The sequence below is a fragment of the Pygoscelis adeliae genome, unplaced genomic scaffold (genome assembly GCF_000699105.1).
Source record: "Pygoscelis adeliae isolate BGI_AS28 unplaced genomic scaffold, ASM69910v1 Scaffold55, whole genome shotgun sequence".
In the NCBI taxonomy this organism is placed as follows: domain Eukaryota; kingdom Metazoa; phylum Chordata; class Aves; order Sphenisciformes; family Spheniscidae; genus Pygoscelis; species Pygoscelis adeliae.
Window position 1 is genome coordinate 130,140 of NW_008824804.1, and position 26,307 is coordinate 156,446.

At 35.9% G+C, this 26,307-nt stretch overlaps 1 protein-coding gene across 1 annotated transcript in view; it reads left to right on the forward strand.

The window, feature by feature from the left end:
* ABI3BP (ABI family, member 3 (NESH) binding protein) overlaps window positions 1-26,307 on the forward strand; it is a 153,518-nt gene that overhangs the window by 79,493 nt on the left and 47,718 nt on the right. Inside the window, exons 18-35 of the mRNA XM_009324030.1 lie at window positions 1,439-1,513; window positions 2,570-2,644; window positions 3,619-3,693; window positions 4,552-4,626; window positions 5,183-5,257; window positions 6,552-6,617; window positions 7,864-7,944; window positions 12,940-13,008; window positions 16,306-16,380; window positions 17,990-18,037; window positions 18,543-18,617; window positions 20,140-20,187; window positions 21,038-21,112; window positions 21,908-21,982; window positions 22,665-22,712; window positions 23,271-23,345; window positions 24,023-24,097; window positions 25,623-25,697. Coding sequence (XP_009322305.1) covers window positions 1,439-1,513; window positions 2,570-2,644; window positions 3,619-3,693; window positions 4,552-4,626; window positions 5,183-5,257; window positions 6,552-6,617; window positions 7,864-7,944; window positions 12,940-13,008; window positions 16,306-16,380; window positions 17,990-18,037; window positions 18,543-18,617; window positions 20,140-20,187; window positions 21,038-21,112; window positions 21,908-21,982; window positions 22,665-22,712; window positions 23,271-23,345; window positions 24,023-24,097; window positions 25,623-25,697 — 1,260 coding nt within the window. The remainder of the gene's footprint in view (window positions 1-1,438; window positions 1,514-2,569; window positions 2,645-3,618; window positions 3,694-4,551; window positions 4,627-5,182; window positions 5,258-6,551; window positions 6,618-7,863; window positions 7,945-12,939; window positions 13,009-16,305; window positions 16,381-17,989; window positions 18,038-18,542; window positions 18,618-20,139; window positions 20,188-21,037; window positions 21,113-21,907; window positions 21,983-22,664; window positions 22,713-23,270; window positions 23,346-24,022; window positions 24,098-25,622; window positions 25,698-26,307) is intronic.

The following is a 26,307-nucleotide window of genomic DNA, read 5'->3' on the forward strand; positions in this document are numbered from 1 at the left end:
TAGAGAACGTATTATCACACCTTGCCTTCAGCTGCCGTTCCCCTGCTTCTTTGTGTTTTGGTAGCGGGTCTTCCTTTCTCTGACCCATTCAAATACGACAGCGTTCTTAGGAAGCAAATCCCGGCTGGGCTGGCACAAGAGGACAGACAGCACTGCAGTTCAGCTGCCCACTGGGGTTTCCTGGGCCAGGGGTGCAGCTATTGGTTGCTTCTCCGCTGACTTTCAAGGCAGCTGGTTGTCATCTGCCCACAGCTTTACGTTGCCATCACCTGGAAGTGGGACTGCTCTGCTCTACTACTGCTTTTGAGGTCATGTTAGAGTTTTAAGAACGATGCCTCTTTTCAGCTTTCAGTGAACCACAGCATGTTTCTTCAATGTTCAAAACACCGGCAGCCTTTGGCGCCTGGCCACGCTGGTGACCTAATTTGGTAACGATATTTCTTGCAGATCTGGTAACGATGCAAGACGGGAATCGTCCCAAGAGATATTGTTGTGCTTTTAGCTGAACTGTTATTTCTCTCGGGCCTACGCTGGGTTGAAGCGCAAGTGTAGAAATGAAACGGCCGTACACGAAAAGCCATATTTACTTAAGGCATTGGGTATGGCACTTGGTCACAATGGGTGGAGATGCTCATAGAGATAGCTTCTTTCACATTGGCAGGTATACAAGACCAGTCGTGTGGCCTGGCAGTATTTTTTGGCCCATGAGCTAACAAAGCAATACATGAGCAGGCTGGTAAGCCTACAGACCTGAAATCAAGTGCAAGTTAAAAGTATAACAAACAATATTAACGTATCCTTCCCACTGAGATGCAATTGAATTGTAAGTTTCCCAATGTGCTGGCCATGTTTCTTAGTGCCTCAGCCTAAGTGGTGGAAACTGATTCTGAAGTGTGTTTTTGTGGCACTGGAGAAATCTTGTATTTTTTTCAGCTGAGTGTCATGTGCTTCAGGGTCTTTTCCAATGATGCTGCAATTGTTGCCTGTATTAATCCTTTTAGGGTCCTTCTGCCTTCTCTTTTGCAAGATAATGCTTTCTGTGTATCAGAAATTATACATCTTTCCTCTGTTATCTCTATTTTTAAATAGTGTTTACAAACTGTGTTTTTGTATGTCACATCTCATCCTGCAAGGCACAAACAAGTCTTTCTTTGCCTTTCACCTCTTTTTTTAGTTAATTTTTACGTTCTTTTTTCTTATTTTTCCATCGTATTGTCTGATGTCTTTGAATATTTCTTCATATTTCTTGCAACAGCTTCTTCATCATTTGCATCACCAGTGCATCTTCACACATTCACATTAGAAAATCCATTCCATGTGCATTTGAGATTTTTTTTCTGTCTGAAGTCCCTAGTTCCTTAGCAATAGGTTCAAACCTGTTCAGTCTATGGGTTCAGATGATGCCAAAAAGAATTTTTTGTTTTGTTTTGTTTTCCAGCTTCAGTGGACTCTCACCATATTACTTTCCCGTCCCAAACATCTGCGTCTGCAGAAATATCAAAAATAAAGACTGGTAAATTGTGTTTATGATACTTCCATAGCTTAGGATTTGTTTTTGTGTCAAGGATGTTACAGTTACAGGCTGTGTGCTCTGATTGCTCTGTCTGAAACAGAATTTTGTCTGCAGTGTTTGGTAGTTAGGCTCTATAACTACATGATGATATTCTGTGGCATGGGATCAAATAAAAAAACCACAGGAATCAATATTGTTTTGGGTGGTTTTAATCTGTCGGATATAAGGACCGCTAGCTGGATGGAGTCATTATCAGTTATGAAGGTATATTCTTGACTGGGACATTTTACCCTGGGTGATTTTTTGTTAGTCATACTATACACATCTTTCTGCAATTTTCTCCATTACTAAGCACTTTTTTCAAGTTATGTTATGTTGGAACTTTTCTTACTGAGGTCATAGCTATCCAAGATTAAGTTTGTATTCATAGCAAAGGTATGAATGTGTGAGAGATGAGAAGGAAAATTATCCTAAACCTGACAGTCAATATTTCAACAGTATTGTTTTGAACTTTCCGCCTCACCTTCTGGCTCTTGAGTATGTTACAAAAGTTGTGTTAATTTCTGTTACGGCAATTATATAAAATATCACAATTTTATTTAAATGACAAATTACATTATGTGTACTGTATTAAAACCTATAACTCAAAATACTGGCATCTGTTAAACTGAAACAAGCACAGCGTTGGCAATAGAAATAGCTGGTTGTAGAAATTCATATCAGCATATATTTTAAGTGTGTAGGTCTCTTTCTACAGATGCAGGTGAAGTCAAAAACACAGGTTTTTTGATGCTACATGTGCACAGATCAATTAACTGCTGTTGATAAGTCTGCTTTTAGGGGGACTGCAGTTTCTGTCAGGGTGTGTCTGTTAGGTGTGTGTGTGACTTTGAGGTTTTGTTAATTTCTTTTCAAGCTGGAAAACTTGTGAAACTGTGGTATTGGAATCTTGCAAAGCAATGTAAAGCAATCTTAGTTTTTCTGATTTCCCCCCCTTCTCCCTATTTCTGCACCAATATGAGTCTATCTCTCAGGGTTATTTACGTTTTTCTGCAGTTACAAGTTCAGCTGACCTGGAAAAATCTATGCCTCCACTTTCCAGAACACCTCATGTGCAAACCACAACTATGGGTAATAGTAATGCTTTGGCTTTTCAGTTAAACCACTTTTGGTGTTTTGATGGCAATTTTGGAAATCCTATTCATCCCAGATATTTTGGTCATCTGCCATACTTGTCTTCTGCTTGAGTCATGATCATCAGTGTAGACAAAGTACTCATGTGAAAACATGAGCCGAGACAACTTGTGCTTGCTGCTGAGAAACTCACCTGATAGTGTTTCTGATCTTACATTTGTCTCTCAAAAAGCTACTAGTGCTATTTTGAGATATATTTAAATGAAGTAAGATTGGTTTAATAATCATAATAGTGCCTAAAGCTTAATAAGAATCTTAAAATTACCTGGTTTTTTCTTTCAAGCTTAATTGTTATACTCTCAGATAGATGGACGCACGCATTTATATACTCTATATTGTTTATGCCAGCATAGTAAGCTTCTTTCTTACAATTTCTTACTGTTCAGTGATTTTTTTACTTTATTTTACCCTTGTTTTATGTGTGTATAAATGTACACAGATTATACAACATTAAAATTCACTAACAAAAACTTGAGAGAAAACAAAGCACTGAAGAGAATTAAGACAGTCTTTTTTACAGAAATATATTTGCAGTGTTTTTTAGTTTTGTAGATTGTATTTTTTCTGCCTTTTTTGGAGTGCTTTATGCTTATAACCATGGTGTTAGAAGTTCTTTTATCTTTATATTTTCTGGGTTGCTTTAAACTACATGGACCACGCTATCTAAAGTAATACCAGCTTTGGTTGGTTGACACCTTAGTTTCAGTTGTGATTTTAACCGCTAGCTTCAGCTCCCACTCTAAACCAGCACTGCTCCATTGTCAAGGTAAGGCATACTTATTGTGGGTGGACCTTTGCACTGCAAATTAAGTATGTTATAACCTATAACATTTTTTGTTTGTTCTTATAAAACAAAAAAAGTTATGTGTAGAATTAATATTCATAGATTCTGTGACCTGGTTTTTTTATAGCTTTCAATGGTATTCAGCCTGTTCTTTCAAGCCTTGTGACACCTAGTAAGCCTGAAATACCAGATGCTGGACCAGGTACAATAATCTCTACCTAGTTCTTAATTTAGTAGCTCAAACCATGCTCTAAAACTCACTGAAATGTGTACATTGGTAATCTTCACTTTCAGTGCACATTTGGATTAGACACTAACACCTGAATTTTTAATTTAGATTGCTGTTAATGGTTGAAATTGGTGCTTTCTCACACTTAAAATGCATATGGCAACTCATAGTCACATGATTCTCCTTCAGTATTTTGAAAAATATGCCATATAGATAATTAAGAAAACAGTATTTATTGCCCAGTAGTGCTGATGAAAATACTGCAATGTATGCTGTAGACAGCATTCTACTGCTGCAGTCTTGTTAAAAATACTGAGAGTGTATCCTTAATGGCATGAAATTTATTAACAGTCATAGATACTCGATGCTTTGGACTGAAACCGTAGTTGGATCAGTTGTCAGCTTTCTACTCCAAATTTTGCATGGTTTTAATGTCTGACTAATTGATTGTTCAACATGTCTTCTTCATTAAATTCCTACATTTTACACCATACATCATCTTCCTTAAGTAATGGACCAAAACTCAAAATGTTCAAGTGGTTAACTTAAAATCTTACTTGGCAGTGGTTGAGATCCAGATCAGTTGCAATGAAGGCAGGAGGAAATGAACATCCAGAATTTCTGCAGATCACAAATGCAATGATTTATAGTTACTGAAGCTCTGTGCAGTTCAAAAGACTGAATTTTTCTCTAATGCATACTAAACTGATAAGTGTCCAAGCATTAGTGAAATATTTGTTGTTCTTGTAAAAACAAATTTGTTTTTGCTTATGAAGGGTTTCTTCCATTAGCTCTTTGCTCTCTTATGACTGTCACCATTTCTTCCAACAGCAACAAGTGAATCCATTCTGGAATCTTTCACACCTAAAACTTCTCGTCCTTTTCAATGGCCAAGGGTAACATTAGGTAATGTTTTCACCCAGTGAAAAACTCTGTGTTTGTTTTGAGTACTTCATCCCATATGAATGCATATTTCTTCCAGCATATCATTTCACGTGCATAATCATTATTCTTTTTCCTGGTTATAGAGTCTTGTTCTTCCATTGTCATTAGACTGATTCTTCTTGATATATCTCTGTATGAGAACATAGTTCAGGATGGTTTTACTGTCCTCAGAGAAGTAAAACTTGCCTCTTGCATGAAAAACTCCACCATCCTTTTATTAGAGTGTACTGTCTATCTCCTTCACTCTCATGCACACGCATTTGTTGTCTTTGTCTCTGATACGTAGAGCATTCATAGTGGAAATTTTAATTGTTTCGGAGACATAGAATCTATTTCTGATCAAGGCACAGCATTTCAATATCATCTCCATTCCACACTTTACACTCTGACTTCATCAGATGGCTTTGACATTTCATACTAAGTTGTCTTTTCTTCAATATAAATTTGTGGCATGTGCTGTTTGTTGTGGGAAACTCGTTAAACAATTTTTGATTGCAAACTGAGCACTTTCTTTCAGCTCCAAAGGAAATACCACTTATTCCTTCTAAACTGAAACCAGCTGCTACCCCAGAAGTACAGCATGTGAAACCTGGTAATTGTGCACACCATTTTTATAAGTCGGTATGCAGAGACACATGTTCACTAAAAATATCGAAGCAAAACTTCCTAAAAAGGAGGGGAGCTATGCAATACATGAGCATCTTGACTAACTCATCATTCTAAAATCGGTCATTTGATGTTGCCTAACAAAAGGTATGAGAGTTAAGCTCATCAGTTTTATGCATTTGGATCCAGTGATAAAAATATGAACAAGTTCTCTAGTTTTGTAACCTTTTTAAAGGACTAGAAGGGAAAAAACTTCTTCTGGGTGGCAAAAGGGGTTTTTTTATATCACTTGTATAAACATTATATGTGATCATTATTTCTATAATCTCTTTTGCCAGTCCCCATCTCCACTTTCACACAGACATACTATGGTAAAAATGGCATCTTTGCTAGTCACAACAGTTTGTTGATTGAAAGTAAAGTACTAGTCATGTGATCAGTAAGTCCTCCTGCAGGGAACTCAATAGAATGGATTGCCATTTTAGTGGAAATAGGAGAGCTTTCTCAAAGTAGAAGGGGAAATTTTCATATACACATGAGATTCATTCTTTGACCATGGGAACATTATATGCGTGTCATGTCTTTTTTCCTTTTCTGCTTTTTGATCAAAAAATAGATCTCTGTACTCATTTTCTTCTGATTTGGGACTAAGGGAGATGAATTTGCCTCTTTTATTGATTCAGGTACTGGGCCAATAAATATTATGATGTGCATTACCAGAGCCCTAAAATGTTTCTGTTCTCATATCTTACAAACAGGGAGGTCAGTAAAAAGCAGGAGTTGCCTTTGACGTCTTATATGTGTCTTACAATCGACTGCAGGCTCTGATTTAAGATTTTCAGCAAGATTTTGGCATTTAGAAGTTTTCTCGTTGGTATAGATCCTCTGGTATTTGTTATGGACTGCAGTCTTTTCTTCAGTCAAAGCCCTTATCTGTCCTTTCTCACTATTCTCCCATAACATAAAAGAAATGTATTTGTTGATGGAATCAAACAATGGATTAAAAATGTGCTGAGAACATAAATACGGGGAAGGAGCCTCAGAAGCAAACTCTCACACGAGAGCATAGCCACGAGCATACAGTATAGATTCATAGGAAACAAAAATAAAAGGAGTGTAGGGTGTTATGTGTAAGAGTAGGACTTAGTTGCATGCTTATCTAGTCTATTTTAAAACAAACAAACAAACAAACCCCCGAACTACTGGAATGGTAACGCTTTTGGCTTACTGTTGATACAGCCACTGATTTGTTCGATTACACTCGAATTTTTCTTTTCTAGCCCCTAAACAACCACTTTTGGAGCCTAAAACTTCTCAGACCGTTGAACAACCAAAAGCAACACTAGGTAATACATGTTTCTGTAGCTGTTGGTCACTCTTCTTTGCAGTCCACAGCACAGTTTGTACTCTGTTTATTTAATCTATATTTAATCCATTTCTCTGGGAGAAGAAAAAGGTTAGGAAATAAGCATTCAGAAATACGTTTTTCTAAACTTAGGAGAAAAAGAAACTTGAGTTTTTTTCATATGGTTTTACTGGTTCTATAGTACAGTAAAACTTCGGGGATCAGAATTGTCTTCCATTTTGTTGGGAGTTTTTCTACACCAACGCACTTTACCCTCAGAAAATCATCAGAAACCCATTGGAAATACTATTGAAAGGCCAAGTGCAAGGTTAGTATTGTGAATGTTAATCCTAGAACTCTCAATGAAGGATTCCTGTGGCACTAGGTGGACGTGTTAATTCTGCTGTTCTATGCGTCATTCTGAATGTCATTTTGACTTGAAAAACACTTCTCAGTCACTTCATATGTCTTATTCTACGCTGTTCTTTCTATAAACGTCATATGCATTTGTACTGTGTCTATTGTTATGAAACTTTTTCTTGGAAAGAAGTCTCACAGCACTGCTTTATAGAAATGAACAAAGTTACTGACTGTACTACCTGAAACTCACCTTAAGCTTTATCTGATGTCAGATTAACAGTCATATTTAGCTAATTACAATTTCAGCCCATGCATGTTCAGGGGAAAAAAGTTTCTAGGACTGGTTGCTCTTAATTTTTACCATTTAGATGAAGCTACTTCTATTTTATTAACAGAATTCAATGACTACAGTTATGAAGCAATTCCCTTTTTTATTATTGATTCCATGTTTTTCCAGCTCCCTACCAGTAATTTCTTTACAGTAGGGAAAATTGAGGACATTTTTGCATATTTTGTCTACATATGTCTTTTGATGGCTTAAAATTGACTTGGAGTTCAAAAGGATAAACAGCATTATTATTTTACCTCTTAGGTATCTTGCAAAAATGAATTTGCTAACTTAATGAGAGGAACATTTTTATGTGATTGTAAGCTACAGTTACATATTGTAAATTTACTTACTGACTTTTACAGTGAAGATCAAGCAGGGATTTTGCTGGGGTAGTAAGTCTTAGGAAGATTTTTGAGAAGCCTTCTTAGCAAATCTGATTTCGCCATTTGCTTTTGTTGCTAGTAGCCATTTGTTGCTTCATTTCAGGCTTAACGAATGTGATTTTTATGTGATACAGTGGAAAGGATAATCTTATAATCCAGTATATTTCTTTCAGCTCCTAAAGAAGCAAAACTCACACCTTCTGCATCTAAACCTAGACCATCCGCCAGACACAAAAAGCCACCAACTAAACCTGGTAACTAACTTCTGTAACAAACATTTGTTACAATGTATCACTTAAGTAGTATAGTTTAAATTTATTCTGTGTGAAGCTCAGCACTCAATCATCAGAAAGATGGGCACTGAGGGGAGCTGTGCTCTTTGAGGAATACTATTTTTATATTGAACCAAAAAAATTTGAAGCAAAGCAAGAAAACTTTTAACTTTTATATCCCAAATCACCAAGTCGCATGGCCTCGCATTGAAACAAATTGTTTTCCTGCTTTTCATTTCAAAATAACAAGTTTTCCTACTTAGTTCAGCACAGGGTCCAGAAAATGCAAATTCTCCTGCTTTGCTGATGGTTATAGCATCTTACCTAGAACCACAGGATGTGTATTGATTCAGTGATGATTAATGCATATGTAGACTTAACCTGAAACTGTGGAAATAAGAGTGAAATTCTGCTCTGGAATTTAGTAAAGGCATATTTTATGATGGCAAATGAAATTGAACCTTCACACCGGGGTTGAATTTGGTCTGTGATGTATGTCAGAGAACAAAAGGCACCTGGCATTTTCTGGAGCTGAAGAATAAGTGAATGCAGTTACAAAAATATTACTAGTGTTACATGGTTTATAATGAAGTTAGAAAGCTTAGAATTGCATAATTGTATATTGTAAGAATATATTACTTAATCCTGAAGAGATCAGGCAATATTATTAAATTCTTTCCAGATTCTCTGTGATTATTATTTTTTTTTGTTCACAACAAGAATTACTCTCTTCAGACCAAATAATTCCTTGTGAAACTTGTTAACTAAATGGTATTTATGACTTGGAACTCTCTCAAAATAGTGTGCATAATTAGTTTTTCATGGTGATTACAGCTCCTACAACATTTTTAGTGTAGGAAATCCAGTATTGTATTACTAGAATAATTACATTTGTCTCTGCTGTAGATACCTATGTCTGAATATAGACCTGAGTCCTGCATGAGTTTTTTTTTGAAACGACAGAGAAAAAAACCACCTCATTTGGAAACTGTTGCATAAAATTGTTTTACGCCCTTGGACTGCCAAGATCAACACTGTATATTGATGTTTCCACAATGAATGGCTATATAACAAGTTTCTATATAACTACAAGGAAGGTGGCATGATTCTGTATTTGTATGCACACCTCTTGTTTGTCCTTTCCTTGTTAGTGGTTTCACTGATTGATCAGATGGAATCCTAAGAAACACTTTTTAATCATAATTAAGCTTGTAATGATCTTCCTGTAAGTAGGTATTTGTAAATTTGGCATTTGTTCTGATGGGACAAATGATGATATTCTTGTTCAGAAATTATTATTTGAGGCATAAAATATGCAGTGTGTGGGGATAACCTGGCTTTTGGGTAGGTGGCAAAACGGTCAAAGAGCAGGATCTCCTCTGTACTCCAGCATCACTTGGGAGTTCAGCTTAAGTTAGAAATTTGTGCCATGACAGTGGTTGTCACCTTTCCTGAACAGTGAATCAAAATAATGAAGAATATGTGCCAAATTCATGCTTGATCACTGATTTACTAATGACCCACTTTGAGTCAAACAGAATTCCTGAAAGTTAATTTTGGCTCTCATTGTTAAGAAGGCTTTTGTACTGTTTCTGGTAATGTATTTGTCTTTTAGCAGTGGAGCAAAAAACTTCATTTAAAAAAAAACCCCAACATGTAAACAATTTTCAGTTTTTCCAACCAACCAACTGTACATTCTAGTGAAAGTTTGCAACTTCATTCTTTTTCATGATATGTGGGTAATTGAATCTGTTGCCTGCATGAAAAAAAGTTCTTGTTGCCAATGTGATGATGCCCAACCACTGTGCTTACTTGTATTATTGTTAGCATTAATCTCTCTATCTAAGCATACTAAGTTCTCCATTTTTCAGGAAAGGACATTCTAATGAATTTTCTACCATGCATCCAACTGCACTGCAACATTTTCTTTCCAGAAAAGTACAAGAATAGCTCCTTATAATGAACCCCTGTTGAGTCACTGTGGATGCATTATAAATTTGCACTCTCTTTTGGCTCTAGTACAAAATGCCATTCTTCGTATGCGTCCATGCATTTCCACTTGTGTGATATGAGACTTTTGCAAGAGAACTGCAGAACTGTTTTAACAACAAATGGACAGACCTTATCTGTTGTAGAGGAGGATCTCAACCACCTACTATTTGTAAATTTCCATAGTCTCAATACAGTACTGAAGTTAAGATAATGTTAGATAGATTGGTGCATACATGTAGTTGTTCCTTTTACGGACTTCTCTCCCTTACCAGGACTATGAGGGTCCTGGAAGGACTTCTAAACATGCAACTTCTGAAGTATAGTCATACCAGAGAACCATGCCTTCTCAGCCTATGAAAACTCTGCTTGATAACTTGGTGCATGTCTTTCTTACTATTTTCTGTCCTTCAAAGTCTCAGGTTACCTGGGTGCTCAGTGCTTACAACCCAATAATCTGATAAATAATATCAAGAGTAACTTTTATGTCCAAGTCCTCTTCTATTGTCTGGGAGTTTTATTTAGATGCTCTGCTTTCAGAAATGTCAGAGTAAATGAAAGGCATTTTATTTCCTCCCAATCTTATTCTCTTCTCATCATCATTCTGAGAAATCCATCTCCCAGCTCAACCTTTTCTTTTTATCTAGAAAAGTCTACATGAAATGTGAATTATATATCTATTAATGAACTTTTTCTAAATGGACTGAGAAGAAATCATTACCAGAGACTTCTAGAATCTCTTTAGGATCAGGAGGAGGATGGCATTGTTGAATTTTATGTTTGAAAAAACAAAGACATGAAAAAGAAAAAACAGATCTGAGTGATGTAAGATTAATCAGAAAAACATGGTGCAATGAATATATGGCCCTAGGTTAGTTCTGAAAGAATGTGCAAAGTACCTAACCTGTAGGTTAGTATGCTTCTTATTGGATGTCCCTGCTTGGATTTAGAGCAAAGTGTAGTGCTGAGGCACAGATACGTTATGCAGTACTCAGTGCTGCCAGGTGTAGAAAAGTAGTGTCCAGTTGTTAAATAGGAAAGAATTCCCTGCTGATCGTTGTCATGACAGAGCAGTACTTCCACATGTGGCAGTTCAGAGAAGAACTTGGCAAAGAACAAAGAGATCCTGCTAGTGAATGATTTTTCCGTAGTTGCTCCTGTGTATTCTCATTCTTCACCTTTTGACCCCAACTAGTATCAGAGCCCTGTGGCTGGGAGCAAGAACTGATTGCACTGGCTGGGGTGGGTTTTTTTTTTTCTTTTTAAAAAGAAAGGTGCTGTCACTTCACGTGAGCCACTTCATGCATTATCATTTTCAATGGCATGGCTTTAAAGGGCATTGCCCTGAAGAGAGATTTACCTACCCAGCGAACGTTACTTTAGAGATCCGGTTCCCAGAGAACATAGGAAAACTTCATAATTGCTCTCTGTTGGAATGTTTTTTCAACTTTTCAGGCCCAGTAAAGCTTCTCCTTCCAAACCTGAAGTCTTTTTGCATCCAGAATAGCTTATGACAATGCTGGGTAATTGCTATGTCCTTTCACAGAATCACAGATTTGTTGACATTGGAAGAGACCTCTGGAGTTCATCTGGTCCAACCCCCTGCTCAAGCAAGGCTATCTAGAGCCAGTTGCTCCGAACCACGTCCAGACAGTTTTTTAATATCTCCAGGGATTGAGACTCCATGGCCTCTCTGGGCAACCAGTTTACTTAATTGCCCAAATTATTTGTCCTGAAGACGTTTTGGAGTATTTTTCTTTCTTAGAGTAGTTGCAATAATATCAAATACATCAATCATTAACTATAAAAAATGCCAGTAAATAAATGAGGGAAGATTTAAAAGTCTGAATGAAATATGTCAACTCCTTTATTCAGTCTTTTAAACTTAAACACAGTCCCCCCAAATATAATCTCCTCATCATAAACCTTCATGGAAGGAAATAGAGACTTTTAAATTAATAAAATAATTTTATATCCAAACTGACAGAGTTTTGGAAGTTTTAGGTCTCAGATTTTATTGTATTTAAAAGTTTTAAGATAACTTCCTCAAAATGAGTGTACTTGTGAGTCTTAAAATGTTTGTGAGCTTCAACATGACAATTTGTCAGTATGTCCAAAAATGAAGTTTGAGGCACATTATACAAGATTTGTAAATCATTTTTTCTTTCCTAATTAAAATCTGTATCATCATAGAGAGAGAGCACACCAGGAAGTATAGGTAATAAAAGGTAGGCTGAGAAGAGTCAAAGCAGAGTAAACAAGTGAAGTAAAGTTTGAAGGTTTGGATAAGCACATTGATTACTTAATGATTGTAGACATATTCAGGAATGAAAATGGACTCCACTTGTAAAGTCATGTTATTTAATACTAAACAATTCTACCAACTTTGTCTTCAAAGTTCTTTATATTTTTCAGAGTCTTTGGAGTTCTTTCCTTTCAAACCTAATTAATTACTCTGGATAGAGATGGGAAGCTTTTTAACTTGATTATCTAATGTGCTGTAGCACTAGATAACCTACTGGTATCTTCAGCCTTACTTCCTGTGACGTTGCAGTTATTCACACCTGAAATCTTTCACATCTAACATTTGCACCATTGTGGAAGAAACTCAAGAAAATTAATAGAAAGATTTACCAAAGAAAAAAGATTTCTCTGGAACCGTTTCTTTTCAGTGGTCTACAGTCATAAAGAGAAAAAAAAAAATTGTCAGGAAAACAGGAAGATGAAGACTCAGAGAGCTCCTCTGCCAGTGGTGTTCCTGTAGCATAAATGCACCTTTTATTTTCAAAAAGCAGCAAAAGCTGCACAGGGTAGTTACTGGTGCTTAAGAACATTCAGTAAATTTATTACTTACTCAGTGTTTCCATTTGAATAATGGGGAGGAGGTGGATTTTAATGGGGAAGCAAGAGCAGCTGAGCCATACCAGAAGTTGAGAAATAGATATAGATGCACCTGTATTTCTCTCAAGAAAATTCTCTTTATTCCAGCAGCAACCATTCCGGTGTCAGTCACTACTAGGAGTCCCTACACATATGAACGTCCAAAGACTGCAGAGGGTAATGATTGCGAGTCATTTTTAGTCATTCTTCTCTCCATTGGTCTGATGATATGTGCAGTTGAAAACACCATTTCCTGTAGGCTTCTTGCTTATTCATATGTGGTCCAAACCCAACAAATGGAAGTACAGTCTTGGTGCTTTATTATTTCTCCATGTTTCTAGCATGGAGATATTGTCTTCTAAAAGACAGGTTATAACTTTAAAGGTATCTGATTAGAAGATTCAATTACATTAGGAAAAAACAAGAATAAGAATTATTGCAATAATAAACATTTTATGAAATACAAAAATAATATACTTAATCTAAAAATCACATTTAAAACTACAAACTACTGAACAATTTCTGCAGAAGGGGGAGTTCCTTGTTGCACATAATCAAGCATTGCTTGATAATTTCTCAAATTTATGGAAAATATTGCATCCAATATTAATCCATGGAAACTTGCATTCAATTTAAGAAAATAAAATAATTCTAGTTTTAGTGAGGAGGAAAGTTTATATAAAGTAACACATGATCATTACCTTTTTTGATATGGGAATATATATTTAGTGATGTGTTTAATAAATAGGTTTTTTATGTAGACTAAGAACAAAGGTGTCCTTTGCAGTGAGCCTTGAAATGTTCTATCTAATTCAAAGGAAGATTTGAGTCATTTGCATTTACTTTGCAGATTGTATTCTGAGAAGCACTTTAAGATGTTTTCAGAGGTATAGCTTTGCTCTTTAAAACCTGGATGAAGCCAACTACATATATAATACTTTACTGGACGAGGATGGCTTTAAGTCTGTGCTTAAATGATTTCATTACATAGAATCAATTTCATTTGGTTAATTAGCAACAAATCACTTAGATTCACTGTTTCCAACTGCAATAAGTTCTACTTCATAAAGTACTCTCAAAACTCTTCTAATGACCTTGATTTGCCAAGGTCAACATTGGATAACAATGTTTTCTTAACATCGTTTCTTAGCTCTCTTTTCTTTGGCTTTTGGCTAAACTCTTAGATGTTCTTCTGCAGCAAAATTAGCTTCTAACTCTTTGATTATCCCTTTCTTCAAAGGCTCTGTCTGCTTGTTTTGCCCACATCCAATAATATTTCATGCATTAAACCCATAGCACCATTCTTTTCTGTGTTTATTCATTGATACGAACTGAAGGTCATTTCCTAGACTTCATTTCTTCATTGCTGAATGTCTGCGGGACACCATTTACTTTCAGCTTAAATACTGGTTTTTACAAAAAAAGTTTTTTCCAGTATCTGAAATGACAATCCACACATTCGAAGCCCAGATCATCTGCTAAGACCAAAACACCTCAAGCTAAATCAGATAGGGCACACTTCTTTTGAAACTGTGTACTTTGAGGCTTGCTATTAGTGCAGAAAGTAAAAGTGAAAAACTTCAACTTTTTTTCCTGGAGGAGGAGAGAAGGAAGTTGTTCATTATTTTGGGATAATATTTATACAAAGAGAAACCAAATTGCCTCAGAAAGCAATTTGCAGACCTAACAAAGAATTTAATTTTATTCTGAATATCTGAAGTTTTTTTTTCTTTTTAAGAACTCACTGATTTTTTGAAGGCAACCTGAAAATAGAAATGAGTGTTTTATGGAAAATGATTCTGAATTTGAATTCTGAAGGTAATTTATGAGCTTGAATAACGGCAAAGTCATTGCAAACCAGGGATACAGAGTGAGCACATTAGAAAGATTAGTAACTAGTTCAAGTTTTCTATACAGTAGCTGGCCATTGTTGACAGAAATAAGTTAATGCTGGTTGTTTTGGCTTTTTTTCTCATTTGCAGCAGTATTAATACTAGGCTATATTATACTGTGAATGTTAATAGAAGTGTAAGAAATACTGTAGTATCAAAAGCATCAATTGCAAACAGTTTTATAGTTTTGTTTATTGTAAATGCTATTTTTAAAACAGGTAGATGTATAAGAGAGTTTGGGAGATAAGTGAGTATAGGTTATAGAAAAGGTTCTATCTTTAGGTGTGTGTGTCTATGTTATATGTTACTCTAGTTTTTACTGCCTTGAGAGGGGATAATTTATCAATTAATGTTATTTTAATATATTTTCTGTACTGTCAGGAAATTTTTATAGATTCTGCCATTTCATAATTTAGGATTGTGGGGGTTTTTCCCTTTTTTTTCCCAATTTGTCATAGTTTGTGAGGAGGAAAAGGATATGATGTATTGTTTTTGTGATCCAAATTATAAGAGGATATAAAGAGAAAAAACTAAGAGGCTTTATCAAAATAAGCTTTTTCAGATAATTATATAGCTGTACCAATAGCAGCGTTTTAGTCCTCTGCTTGACCGCTCACCGTAGAGGAAAACTTCAACTGTTTTGTCATGGTCAGCATGCCACTTTCAAGTAGTAGCAGACATCAGTTAGGGGATACCTGACATTTTTGTATATCAAGAGTCCCTTGCTGTCTCCGAGTTCAGCTGTGTGATCTCTTCCCTTGCTTGTTCTAGGATTTACTGATTTCTACTGATATATTTTGGCTTCCGTTGCCATCAAGTTTGTGCAATTATATTTTTCTTATTGAATCTGTATTATTAGGAAGTTTAATTGTCCATGGTTTTAAAAAGTAAAAGTTAATTTGAAGATCTGCATTACCATGGTGTAGTATTAGCACCTGCTTTTATACTTATCGGTGGAGTAATTTTAAGGTTTTTGGAGTATGTTCCATACTTACCATGTCACACTCGTTCTGTTGCAGTCTCGGAAGCAGTTACGAACCTATTACACTTAGAACTGAACCATCAAGGTCAAAAATAGGTAGTGATATTTCCTTGGCAAGCTGTTGTGTTTGCTTTTTTCATCACAGAAAGCATCACTGAAGTTAATCACCTTATGCCTTAGGATTGTTTCATTAAACTTCATTTTTCTTCTAGATAATTCTCTTGCTTGGTATTCATGACAGTTGGGCATATTGCTTTCTTCACAGTTGGAACGTCTCATTTTTTTTTTAAGAAAACGATGCTGGCAGCTCTGAATCACCTTTCTCATAATTATGCTTGTCTGTGCTCGTCCCAGCTTTTTATTTAAAAACAAACAAACAAACAAACAAACAACTGAGCTTCAAAAATGACTAAAATTCCACTCTCTTGCTTAGATTGTTGTAAACACACGGAGAGTATTACCTGACTTTCTTTCCTACTTCCTATAGACTTTTTTTCTCTGTTGCAGGTGTGAGGTTTCTGGGTTTGTGTGTTCAACTTGATATCAGAAACTAGTTGCTGTGCTATTTAACCAACTCATTACCCACATTTTCTCTTCCAGCTCCAAAGGAGACTCAACGTTTTCCTTCTAAACCTAAAACTTCATCCAAACCTCATATCCCACAGGCCAAAGATGGTAAACTGCTTTGTGTGATTATTTCTAATACATTTTATATTGGATTGAAACTTATTTCTGAGCAGCTGTTTAGTTATCTGAGCCAGTTAAAACATAATGGGGTTCTGTTCTGCTGTGTCCAGTGATTTATTTGCAGGTTTCAGGAGTAGTGACATTCACTAGGTATTTTTCATAATGTAAAAGTATAAATCTCTGCTACTTCATGGCAGCAGGATGAGAATATTGTTGTTAAACTCAGATTACAGTGGTAACTAAAGCAAATACCTGGCAATTATTAAAGTATGTATTATGGCTACTTAGGTGGTACAATTCTTTCCCACATTCCTTTGCATTGTTAGGATAAATACATTTCCCTTTTAAGTCACAATTACTTAATTTCATGACATTATTATTTTCCGCATGAACAAGTAAATTACCCAGTGCATAGTTACTATTTGTTTATAAATATTAACATTTATTAGCATTAATGGTCATTTATGCTGTATTCCAAAATACTGGATGTTTATACTATGTCATTAAATGTGAGTGCAGTTGAATTCAGTGGTAGGCAGAAAAAAATTACTCTCTGTCCTCTGCTATCCAGTTGGTAATATCAACAGAAAATTACAAGGGTATCAAATATCAACATGTGTCATCTTTTGGTAAATGTGAAAAATTTCATTATAATCACTTTAGTGAAGATCTTTAAATTGTAGACATGGAGCAATATTTTTGAAAGCTGATGTTATCTATTAAATATGATTTCCTCATGTAGAAAACAGTCAAAATCCTTGTTCTCTCATGATTTTTTAACCATGACAGCTGATTATAAAACATTTTTTCCAAACGACAACTTAAAATGCAACTTGTTATAAACTGTGGCCATTTTTCATTATTATGGTAGTCTGGCCTTCTCAAAAAATGGTTTTGTCACACAAATGCTACAGGTTTGTACTGTTCTGTGTTTAAAAAAAAAAAAAAGTTACTGTTTCTTCAAGAATATAGTATACAGAACTTTTTTTATAGCATCATCCTCTTACCTTGTGATTGTCTTAAAAGATCAAAGAAATTTTTTTTCATTGTCACTCATACAGAAGAATTGACACAGAGAGGGATACCATTTCTATTGTGCCTCTGTTTCTAATGTGGGAAATGCAAGAAAATAGCATCAATTTCACATCTTTATGCTACTTAAACACCCAGTTTTATTTTAGATCCATACCAGTTTAGAGCTGAAGTATATGATCGTGCAATGCAATACACTGTAATGCTTTTTAATAACATAGCATCCAGAAAACAAGCAAGTGGTCTCTGATTCCAATTGTATATATAAGCTGCATTTGAAACACACCACAAAGGGAAGAGATCTGTGTCCCTAAAAAGCCATTTTCAGAATAAGGGGGTGATACATATTTGGATATCTCATTGAAGCCCATGGGAGAAACTAAGCTCATTATGTTTCAGCTTACACTGCTTTCTCAGAGACTTCATTTAGTATAATAGTTTTTGTATGAGGCAGTATACATAGTATATATTTCAAAATGCAGTTACTAGACAAGTAATACTAATTGTAAGTGGAATTATGCTCTTCAATTTTCATAATAGCTTTTATGTTTTGTTTATGATACAGTCCTGGAATCTATAACATTTAGAACTGATCAACTAAAACCAACAATAGGTAACACTTTTACCTACAGGGACCATCACATTTAGCTTTTTTCTTAGTATACACCAAGCATCACAAGTACATCTTCATTGTACTCCACTGTTATTTTTTACTATTAAATTTAGTCCTTCTGTAAGGTTGGGTTTTTTTGTGATTTTTACACTAACAATTCACAATCATCTCGTTTGGGTTTTCTCACACAAATGTGTTCTGTAAAGTGGATGGAAGCACCACAATCTACCTTTGACTACATGTCTCTATACTCAGTTTCTGTCATGTGCTGCTTCATCTTTTATACTAGTCCATCCATACCGGCCTTGCTTTATGTTATCCTGTTAGAGAGGTTCTCTATCAGCACTATTTCTTTGTATACCAGACATTCATACTTCTCCATTACTCACACAAGCTTTTTGTGTTTCCAGAGGGTCCCAAAGGCATGTGTTCTTTTTTAATATTATGCCTTCTGTCAGTCTCAGTTCTTGAATGACTTTTATAGTTGCATTTTTTTTTATTTCAGTTCCAAAAGAAACACAGCGTGTTCCCTCCAAACCTAGAACATCACCAAGCTCAGAGGTTCCACAAACCAAACCTGGTAAGTACATTGTTTCTTTATCTTATCATACTGATATGTGTTTTATGAATGCTACCATCATCAGTGGAGCTTCAGATTTATATGCATCCCTTGGGCATATATGTTGGAGCATTCCTTGAGGGATAAAATCCAGTATCACATGTCATGACATGTGGAATTTATAAGCAACCTGGTAAGTTTAAAATCTCTATCTTCAGTTCTTTTTTACATTTTAAGTCACTGCAACAGTGGGCATTTTCTGTGCAGCTGTCAGTGAAAATAGGTCTTTTCTGTGTAAATTTGCTTGGGTTTTGAGAAAGTGAAGGTGAAAAGCAGCGGTGTCAATTGCAAAGAGGAAGGGGTTTTTTTCTGTATTTCTCAAATTGTGTACTTGTTTTTTCTTTCCCAGGCGCAATCATTCATTTATACTTTTCAGTTCACTTTTGCAGAGCCCTTTTGTTGTTCGGAGATTTAAGAACATGTAATACTTTCTATAACATTGTTCACACAGCTTGGAATAGAGCAATATACAAGTGCGGGCTAATTAAGGATGGAGGAAGAAAGTTATACAACTCACACTAGCAATTGCATGAGGTACTGTGGTGGGTTGACCCCGGCCAGCAACCAAGCACCCACTAGCCACTTGCTCATTCCACCCCACGATGGGTTGGGGGAAAGAATCAGAGGCACAAAAGAGTGAAAAAAAATCGTAGTTCAAGATAAAGACAGTTTAACAAGTGAAGGATAAAAAGATGGGAAAAAAACAAGTGATAACGGCAACCACTCACCACATCCCACTAGCAGACCAACGCCAGTCTAGGAGCAATGGGTCCTTTGGAAACACTACCCCCCAGTTTTGTTGCTAAGCATGGCATTATATGAGGTGGAATATGCCTTTGGTCAATTTGGTTCAGCTGGCCCGGCTGTGTCCCCTCCTAGCGTCTTGCCCACCTCCAGCCTACTTGCTTGGGGGCAGAGTGAAAAACAAAGAAGTCCTTGGTGCTGTAACAAGCACTATTCGGCAATAGCTAAAACATTGCTGTGCTATCAACATTGTCTTGGTCACGAATCTAAGACAGAGTACCAGAGGGGCTGCTATGAAGAAAATAAACTCTGACTCAGCCAGACCCAGTATGGGTATCCAAGCTATATGCAGTATTAGACGGTGCTGTTGGACAAATGGGCAGAAAGATGACAACTAAGGTTCCTTTTTGTAAGTCTGTGCCTATTGTTTGAATCAAAACCTTGAAATAAGTCAGGAAAGTGCACAAAGTTGAAGGTGAAAAACCACCCACAACTTCTTTGTGGCTTATTACAAAAGCTTCAGATTTATATTTGGGCTCTGTTCTGTATTAAAGCTATTGCCTAGAACTGGAGGCAATTCTGAGCAACGTAATACTCTGACATGTATTGAGTTTCAGGGAGGAGTGACCATCTGTCATTGGCTGTAGCAAGGATGGTATGGTCATTGTGGAGGTAGTGATTGTAATGTTTTGATTGTTCTCGGTAATACTTGTTTTTGGTTTTTATCACTCTCATGCAGTTCTGGAACCAATTACGTTTAGAACTGAGAAACCAAAGTCAACAATAGGTAATGACACTTTCTTACTTGAATAGTCATGTTGTCTTTCCTCTTCAACGCAAATCATTAAGCATAGGCCTGCAAAAATTTGTCACTTTTCTTTCTATGTGCCTTAATAATTTAACAGTTAAGATTCTCTGTCTCTTATTTTCTACAAAACAACTGAGGAGGATCCTTGTGCCTTTCAAGTTGTTATGCACATAACATAGGGCAATTTTCTTCAATATTTAATGATAAGAGGCAGAGGGCAGATCAGAACAGGATCGTAATCATACTGTAGAGGTAGAACTGTTCTAGTTAGTCATATGGTTTGGGTGAGCAGAGTTGCATGCTGCAAGTTTTCTTTCTCTGCTTCCCTTCCCCTCCAGTTTTACTAAATGAAATTCAGTCCTTCATAGAGGTCTGAAAAATAGTTCTGTTTCACTCAAACCTTAATTCCACCGTCAGAGCAGAATAACTTCAGTGATCTTTGGGTCATATGATTTCTTGAGGCAGATCCATTTGACTAAGGCATTTTTATCATTTGAATCTGGTACTGCGAATCATTCCAGTACAACCTCCATTACAGAGCAGTGGTGCCTTTGTATGTGAAGCTACTTATTTTGTTTTCTTCTTTTTTTATTTTTTTAAGTCTTCTTCTTAAATAGAACCAGTAATTCTGTCACATGCATCTGTCACAGAAGATTATTTCTTTTCTGTATAGCCTGATTTTGTTCCAAGAAAAACTTCTCTTTTGCATCACTTCCATAGAATATCTTTGGTTCAAATCTTTGCTGTTTTTGTTGACTGTTATGTGTGGTAGTGGACACTGATACCTTGGAAAATTTTAGTACGGTGTAACCCGGTTTCTTTCTTTCAGCTCCTAAAGATACACGTCATGGGCCTTCCAAACCTAAAACATCACCCAGTCCACGTGTTCCTCCAACTAGAGCAAGTAAGCTTATGAATATTTTGCCCTTTAGTGCATGCAAGTTTTTATCAGTTTGAAAATTGTCAAAATAGATGAGTTCTCTGAAGGTACACAGATACTTTTTGAATATATTGTGTTTTACAGACATAATCAAATTTTGCTATATAGCTGTCATGGAACAAGTTAATCAGCTAGATATTTATACATGTCAATAACTTGTATAATGGTAGGGATGTGGAGGTTAACACTCATCTTGAGCCCTTGCACATAGAAAAATTTGTGTCTTAATTTCCATACAATGTGACAGAGGTGTTTGTATTTTGTAGTTACTCATTTACAAATGTAAAATCACAGTACTTTCCTGTTCCCAAAACTTTGAAAATAGTTCTGTCCATTTGAAAATTAGTGGTAAATTTCCATGTTTCTTTTGCTCTGACTGCTTTGCTGGCGATTATTTTTTAATGCAAAGTTGATTTAAATGAGCAGCAGATTTTTGGAATATGAAACACTTGAATAGCACAACTAGGGGAACTGTTAGAACTACAACAGTTTACTCTTGAGAGAGTTCTGTTTGAAAGAGCTGAGAGGATTGGAGAGTTAATCCAACACTGCACTGTAACAGTCACTTTGTCTTTAGTCTCTGCCCTAACATAATATTGATTACATTGACAGGAGATCTCTTTGTGATTATTTTCAAATGGAAGAAATACTTCCTAAAAAAATCTTTGCAGAAAATGAACTTCCTGTCAGGAAAATCAAAAGACTTATGTTGAATCATCATCCTCAATAACAGGTTCAAAACTTTGCTCGTCTTCACAGGTCCAAAAGAAAGTCGGCGAGTCTCTTCCAAGCCCAGAGCATCACCAAGTCCAGATGTACCACACACAAAACCTGGTAAATACATTGTTGTTTTGTTGTGCTTGAATATTTGGGGTTTCTTTTGGGTTGTCTTTCCTCAATGAATCAAGTGTTGGTTAACATCTCTTCATATTAAAAACAAATAGATTTTCTAATTATCATTAAATACACGTTTAAAGGAAGATAGAGCTGATTTGTGTTTTTAATGGCTGAGTTTTGATGAGTTGTATATGCTTTTCAGCCACATGACAGCTGTCACTGATGAAAAATCTGCATAGCAGGGTAGACAACATACACACATTATAAGAATGTTCTTGGAAGAAATTGCCTCTCTTCTGTGCCTATCAAAAGATGCTTAGAGAAAAACATATTTGAGGGCCTTTGTGTATGACTCCAAATATCTGTAACTCAAACCACTCATATGTTTGTGTACCCTGGTAATGGAATTTGACCCTTAAAAATATACTTAATAGGGATTTACATACTAGTGAACTGCCAAACCTCTGTAACTCCTGATGGTTCTGAAAGCATCAGTTGAACCTGCCTTTTGAGTGAGTGCATATCCACTAATTCCACCAATAAATAATTTAAAAAAAGAAAAGAACAAATTCAAGTACGTGTTCCAATTTGAAAAGAAATTAGTCATGTGAAAGGGAGTATTTTTACCCTTTTGCTTGTACTTATCGCTAATTCTCTGTACATTCTTGTTTTTATGAAGTCTTGGCACCTACTACATTTACAGTTGAACAACCAAAGACAGCAACAGGTAAAGATGTTACCTTGGGCTAGTCATCATTGTTTTTTCCCCGCTCCTCCTTGGACCAAAGATTATATATCATTAGTCTGTTTTTCACATCATCTGTTTGTGGTTTTGATTTGTTTTCTTTTCTACTTACTGAACTTAATTCTACTCTGTTCCAGGTATTGAAAGATTCCCTGCTGTTCTGTTGCCTTCGCAGAAAATTTCTTTCACTCTCACACACATTGTAATTCCTTTGACACTTGTAGGAGACAAGCATACCATGGGTATTGCAGTTATGAGCTCTGAAATACATATGGAAACATGTCCGCTATAGTTGTCTGTGTTCTTTCAGTTTTTGTTGCTTGACTCCAGATTTTGCTTACTTGATCAATTTTCCACCCATGTTTTCATTCATGATTTTCTTTTCTCTTTAAATTCTTGTATGTATCTGACACTCACTTTTCCAGTCTGTCATGTAAGGATCTTGTTTTTCTTTGCAAGCACGAGGCATGCAGTGCCTGTGCAATAAACCTGTCTAATTTCTGAAGAGTATAAACCCTTAAAACAGGTCTTTTCTTTCAGCTCCTAGAGAACCACAACATACACCCTTTAAACCTAAAGCAGCTCCCATCCCAGATGCTCCACACAGCAAGCCTGGTAAATTGTTGAGCTGCGGTTGATAATTGAGCAACTGCTTTCAGGGCGGGCAGTGGGGGGAGTTGTCAACAGTACACTTGCTGTTACCTGGGTATCACTGTAGCTTAAGAAACCTCTGCAATGCTGCAGTTAAGTCATACCACTGATGGAAACTACAACAGTTTAAGATTTTTTTTTTATATTATGTCGATATTACCAGAAGAAGAAACAGTAGTGACCTGTATGTTTAAATCAATGATGAAAAGTTTTTCACAGCTTGTATCTGAGCAACACGTGTCAGTTGTTTGCACCATGTTTATGAGAGAAGCCTCTTAAAGCTGTTGCAGTGCTTTTCCTTTATTATACACATTTTCATCCAGATTAGACTGAGGCTTCCCTTCAGTTGTATTTCAATTAGGAGACTCCCCATCATGAATCTGGCTGACCTGTATAAGATAATCAGTGATTTCACTGAAGGGTTGTTATTGTTGTTTTTTAAGTATCTAGATGTTAAAAACAAACAAAAAATCAAACCCTTTGTAACCATAAATCTCTGAGGGTAAATGCCCATTGGCTGTTTTAAAACATCCCTTTCCTGGTGTATATAGTATAGTGCTGAAAGTTTTTTTCAAGGGGGCGGGAGGGAAAGGGAGAGTCTCTTCATTATTCTGAGCATTTATCAACATTTTTTCCAACAGAAATCATTCCAACCTTCCATGAACCAGATACAACTATGATTCCTCATATTCCTGAAAGATCAAAGGCAACATTGGGTAATCATGTGTATTTCATAAATAATTACTCTATTTTCCGTTCTTGTTAGAGAAGATATTCTTAGAGTGAGCTCATTACATGATATTAAAAGCTAATAATGAAGTTTTGCTCTGCTTCTAGATAGTTGCTTGCCCTTTGGTCTTCATAAGGGTAATAATGCATGAACTCATTTACTTTTGAAGGTTCTTTTCCTTGTCTTCTAGCCTTTCCAGTCAGGATGATGTAATTCCTTCAGATGTTATATATTTTCCAGTAAAAGGGGACTTTATTTAACAGGTAGTGATTCCTATAATTGCTGCATCTGAGGTATGGATGCTGTCATCCTAAAATACTCTTCTGCTTCACTCCTCATGGTATAATTTTACAGAAGAAAATTGCAAGAAAATGATAAGGTATCAACTATAGCATAACATGTACTGAAACAGACCGGCTACGTGACCCTCCAAATCAAATATTAGTTCTTAAAGCCATCTTCTCTGCTAACTTCTAGTCATCCGTGTTGGGAAAACTTACTGAAATATATGAAACATTAGCTGAGGATTCTTTCTTCTTAACTTAAATGTCAGATGTGGACCAAATAGCAGTCAACAAATCTAAGCAGTATTGGACAGCAGGAGTATTGCTTGAGCAGTCTTTGTTACTAATTAGTTCTCTGTCCCCAGTTTCAGAGATAGGCATTGACCATGATTTTCTGAGAATGAAATGGTATCATTAATGAAGTATTAATAGCCTTTTAATAATCTTCAAACCGTGTTTTTTCTTTTTGAGGAATAGGAAATGAAAAATGCTTTTCATCATGTTTCTATTTTAATATATATTCCCTGTATGCATTGATACTTAGGTTTAGTATTCATTGGATATCTCTTTATATGGCTTTATGAAGTTTATGTGCCCTGTCATACACATCTGGGGCTACCTGATGCAATATTCATATGCAGAAAATGGTTCTTCAGAGCAATGGGGATGAAGAATGCACAGGCTAAGGCAGGTATTTTGAGGACCTCTCACATTGGTGTGGCTCACAGACTAGCAAGTGCTAAGATAACCTTTTCCAGTAAATGATTCCTACATGGCAAGGATTTTTAACTGAATAGTATGAATATAACAAGATTTAATAGTTCCCACATAAGAACAAAGAAGTTAATTTATAAATCAAGTCTGATATGAAGGGTCCACTGAAAAATAGATCCTGTCCTCAGATACTCATGTATGGCAGGTGTGGCAGGTGTAGGCTACTACTGTCTATTTTTGTCCTGTTACTTTGCTGTATGCTGTTCGTGACTATATTCTTCACTGCTTCATCCAAAGCTACAACTCTGTATATAATTTTGGGGAAGTCTGTCTGTGTCAGCGGCCATTTAATTTCTTTTCCTTTCTTTGCAGGAATTCCAACTGACTGATTTTCAGCTTTATCCTTACATAATTTGCCTTATTACAGATCAGATTGTACTATGTTCCTTGTGTACTATGAAAGCAGTGTGTTTTTTCAATTATTGTTCCGGGTGCTGTTTGTTTTTATTTCAGCTCCAACTGAAAAACAGTTCATTCATGCCAAACCAAAAACATCTGAAAAACCAAGAGTGCCACACACCAAACCTGGTAATGGAGTAATTATTTTCGTTTTGTGTGTTTGTGTTTAATTATTCTTTCCCTTAGCCTCGGGTTTTGTGCTTTTTATCAGAATTATTCATAGCTGGTTTTGTGCTGAAACAAATGCATTACACTTAAGTCAGTTAGTCCAAAATATGCCAAAACTACACTGAAAATAATAGTAGGATTTGTAGTATAGCATCAAAAATGTTTTTCCACCTTTCTATTACATATAGCAAATGATGACTGAAATGTGGTAATGTGCGTGTTAACAAATTTTAGTGGCTAGATAGGCTGAGTTCTCTCTGATTACTTCCTGGTAATCAGAGATGCTTCTCTGTGAGCGTTGTTTTTTTTTTTTAAATCCATAAAATGCCTCAGAACTCCTTTGCAATGTGCTTGTACAGTTAGCAACTGACATTGTGTGCTATACTGAAACACAAGTAGTCTTAAAAATAGTTACGGGGGCTGTGTCTCTTCCCATTTTTGCTGTATAAGAAATGTATAGGAGAAGTTAATAGAAAGATAATGATATCTGTCAGCAGTTGATTTTTAAGATATTCTGCTACACTTTAGTTTGGAGCATTTTGAAAGTTTTTGAAATAGTGCAAATGCTACT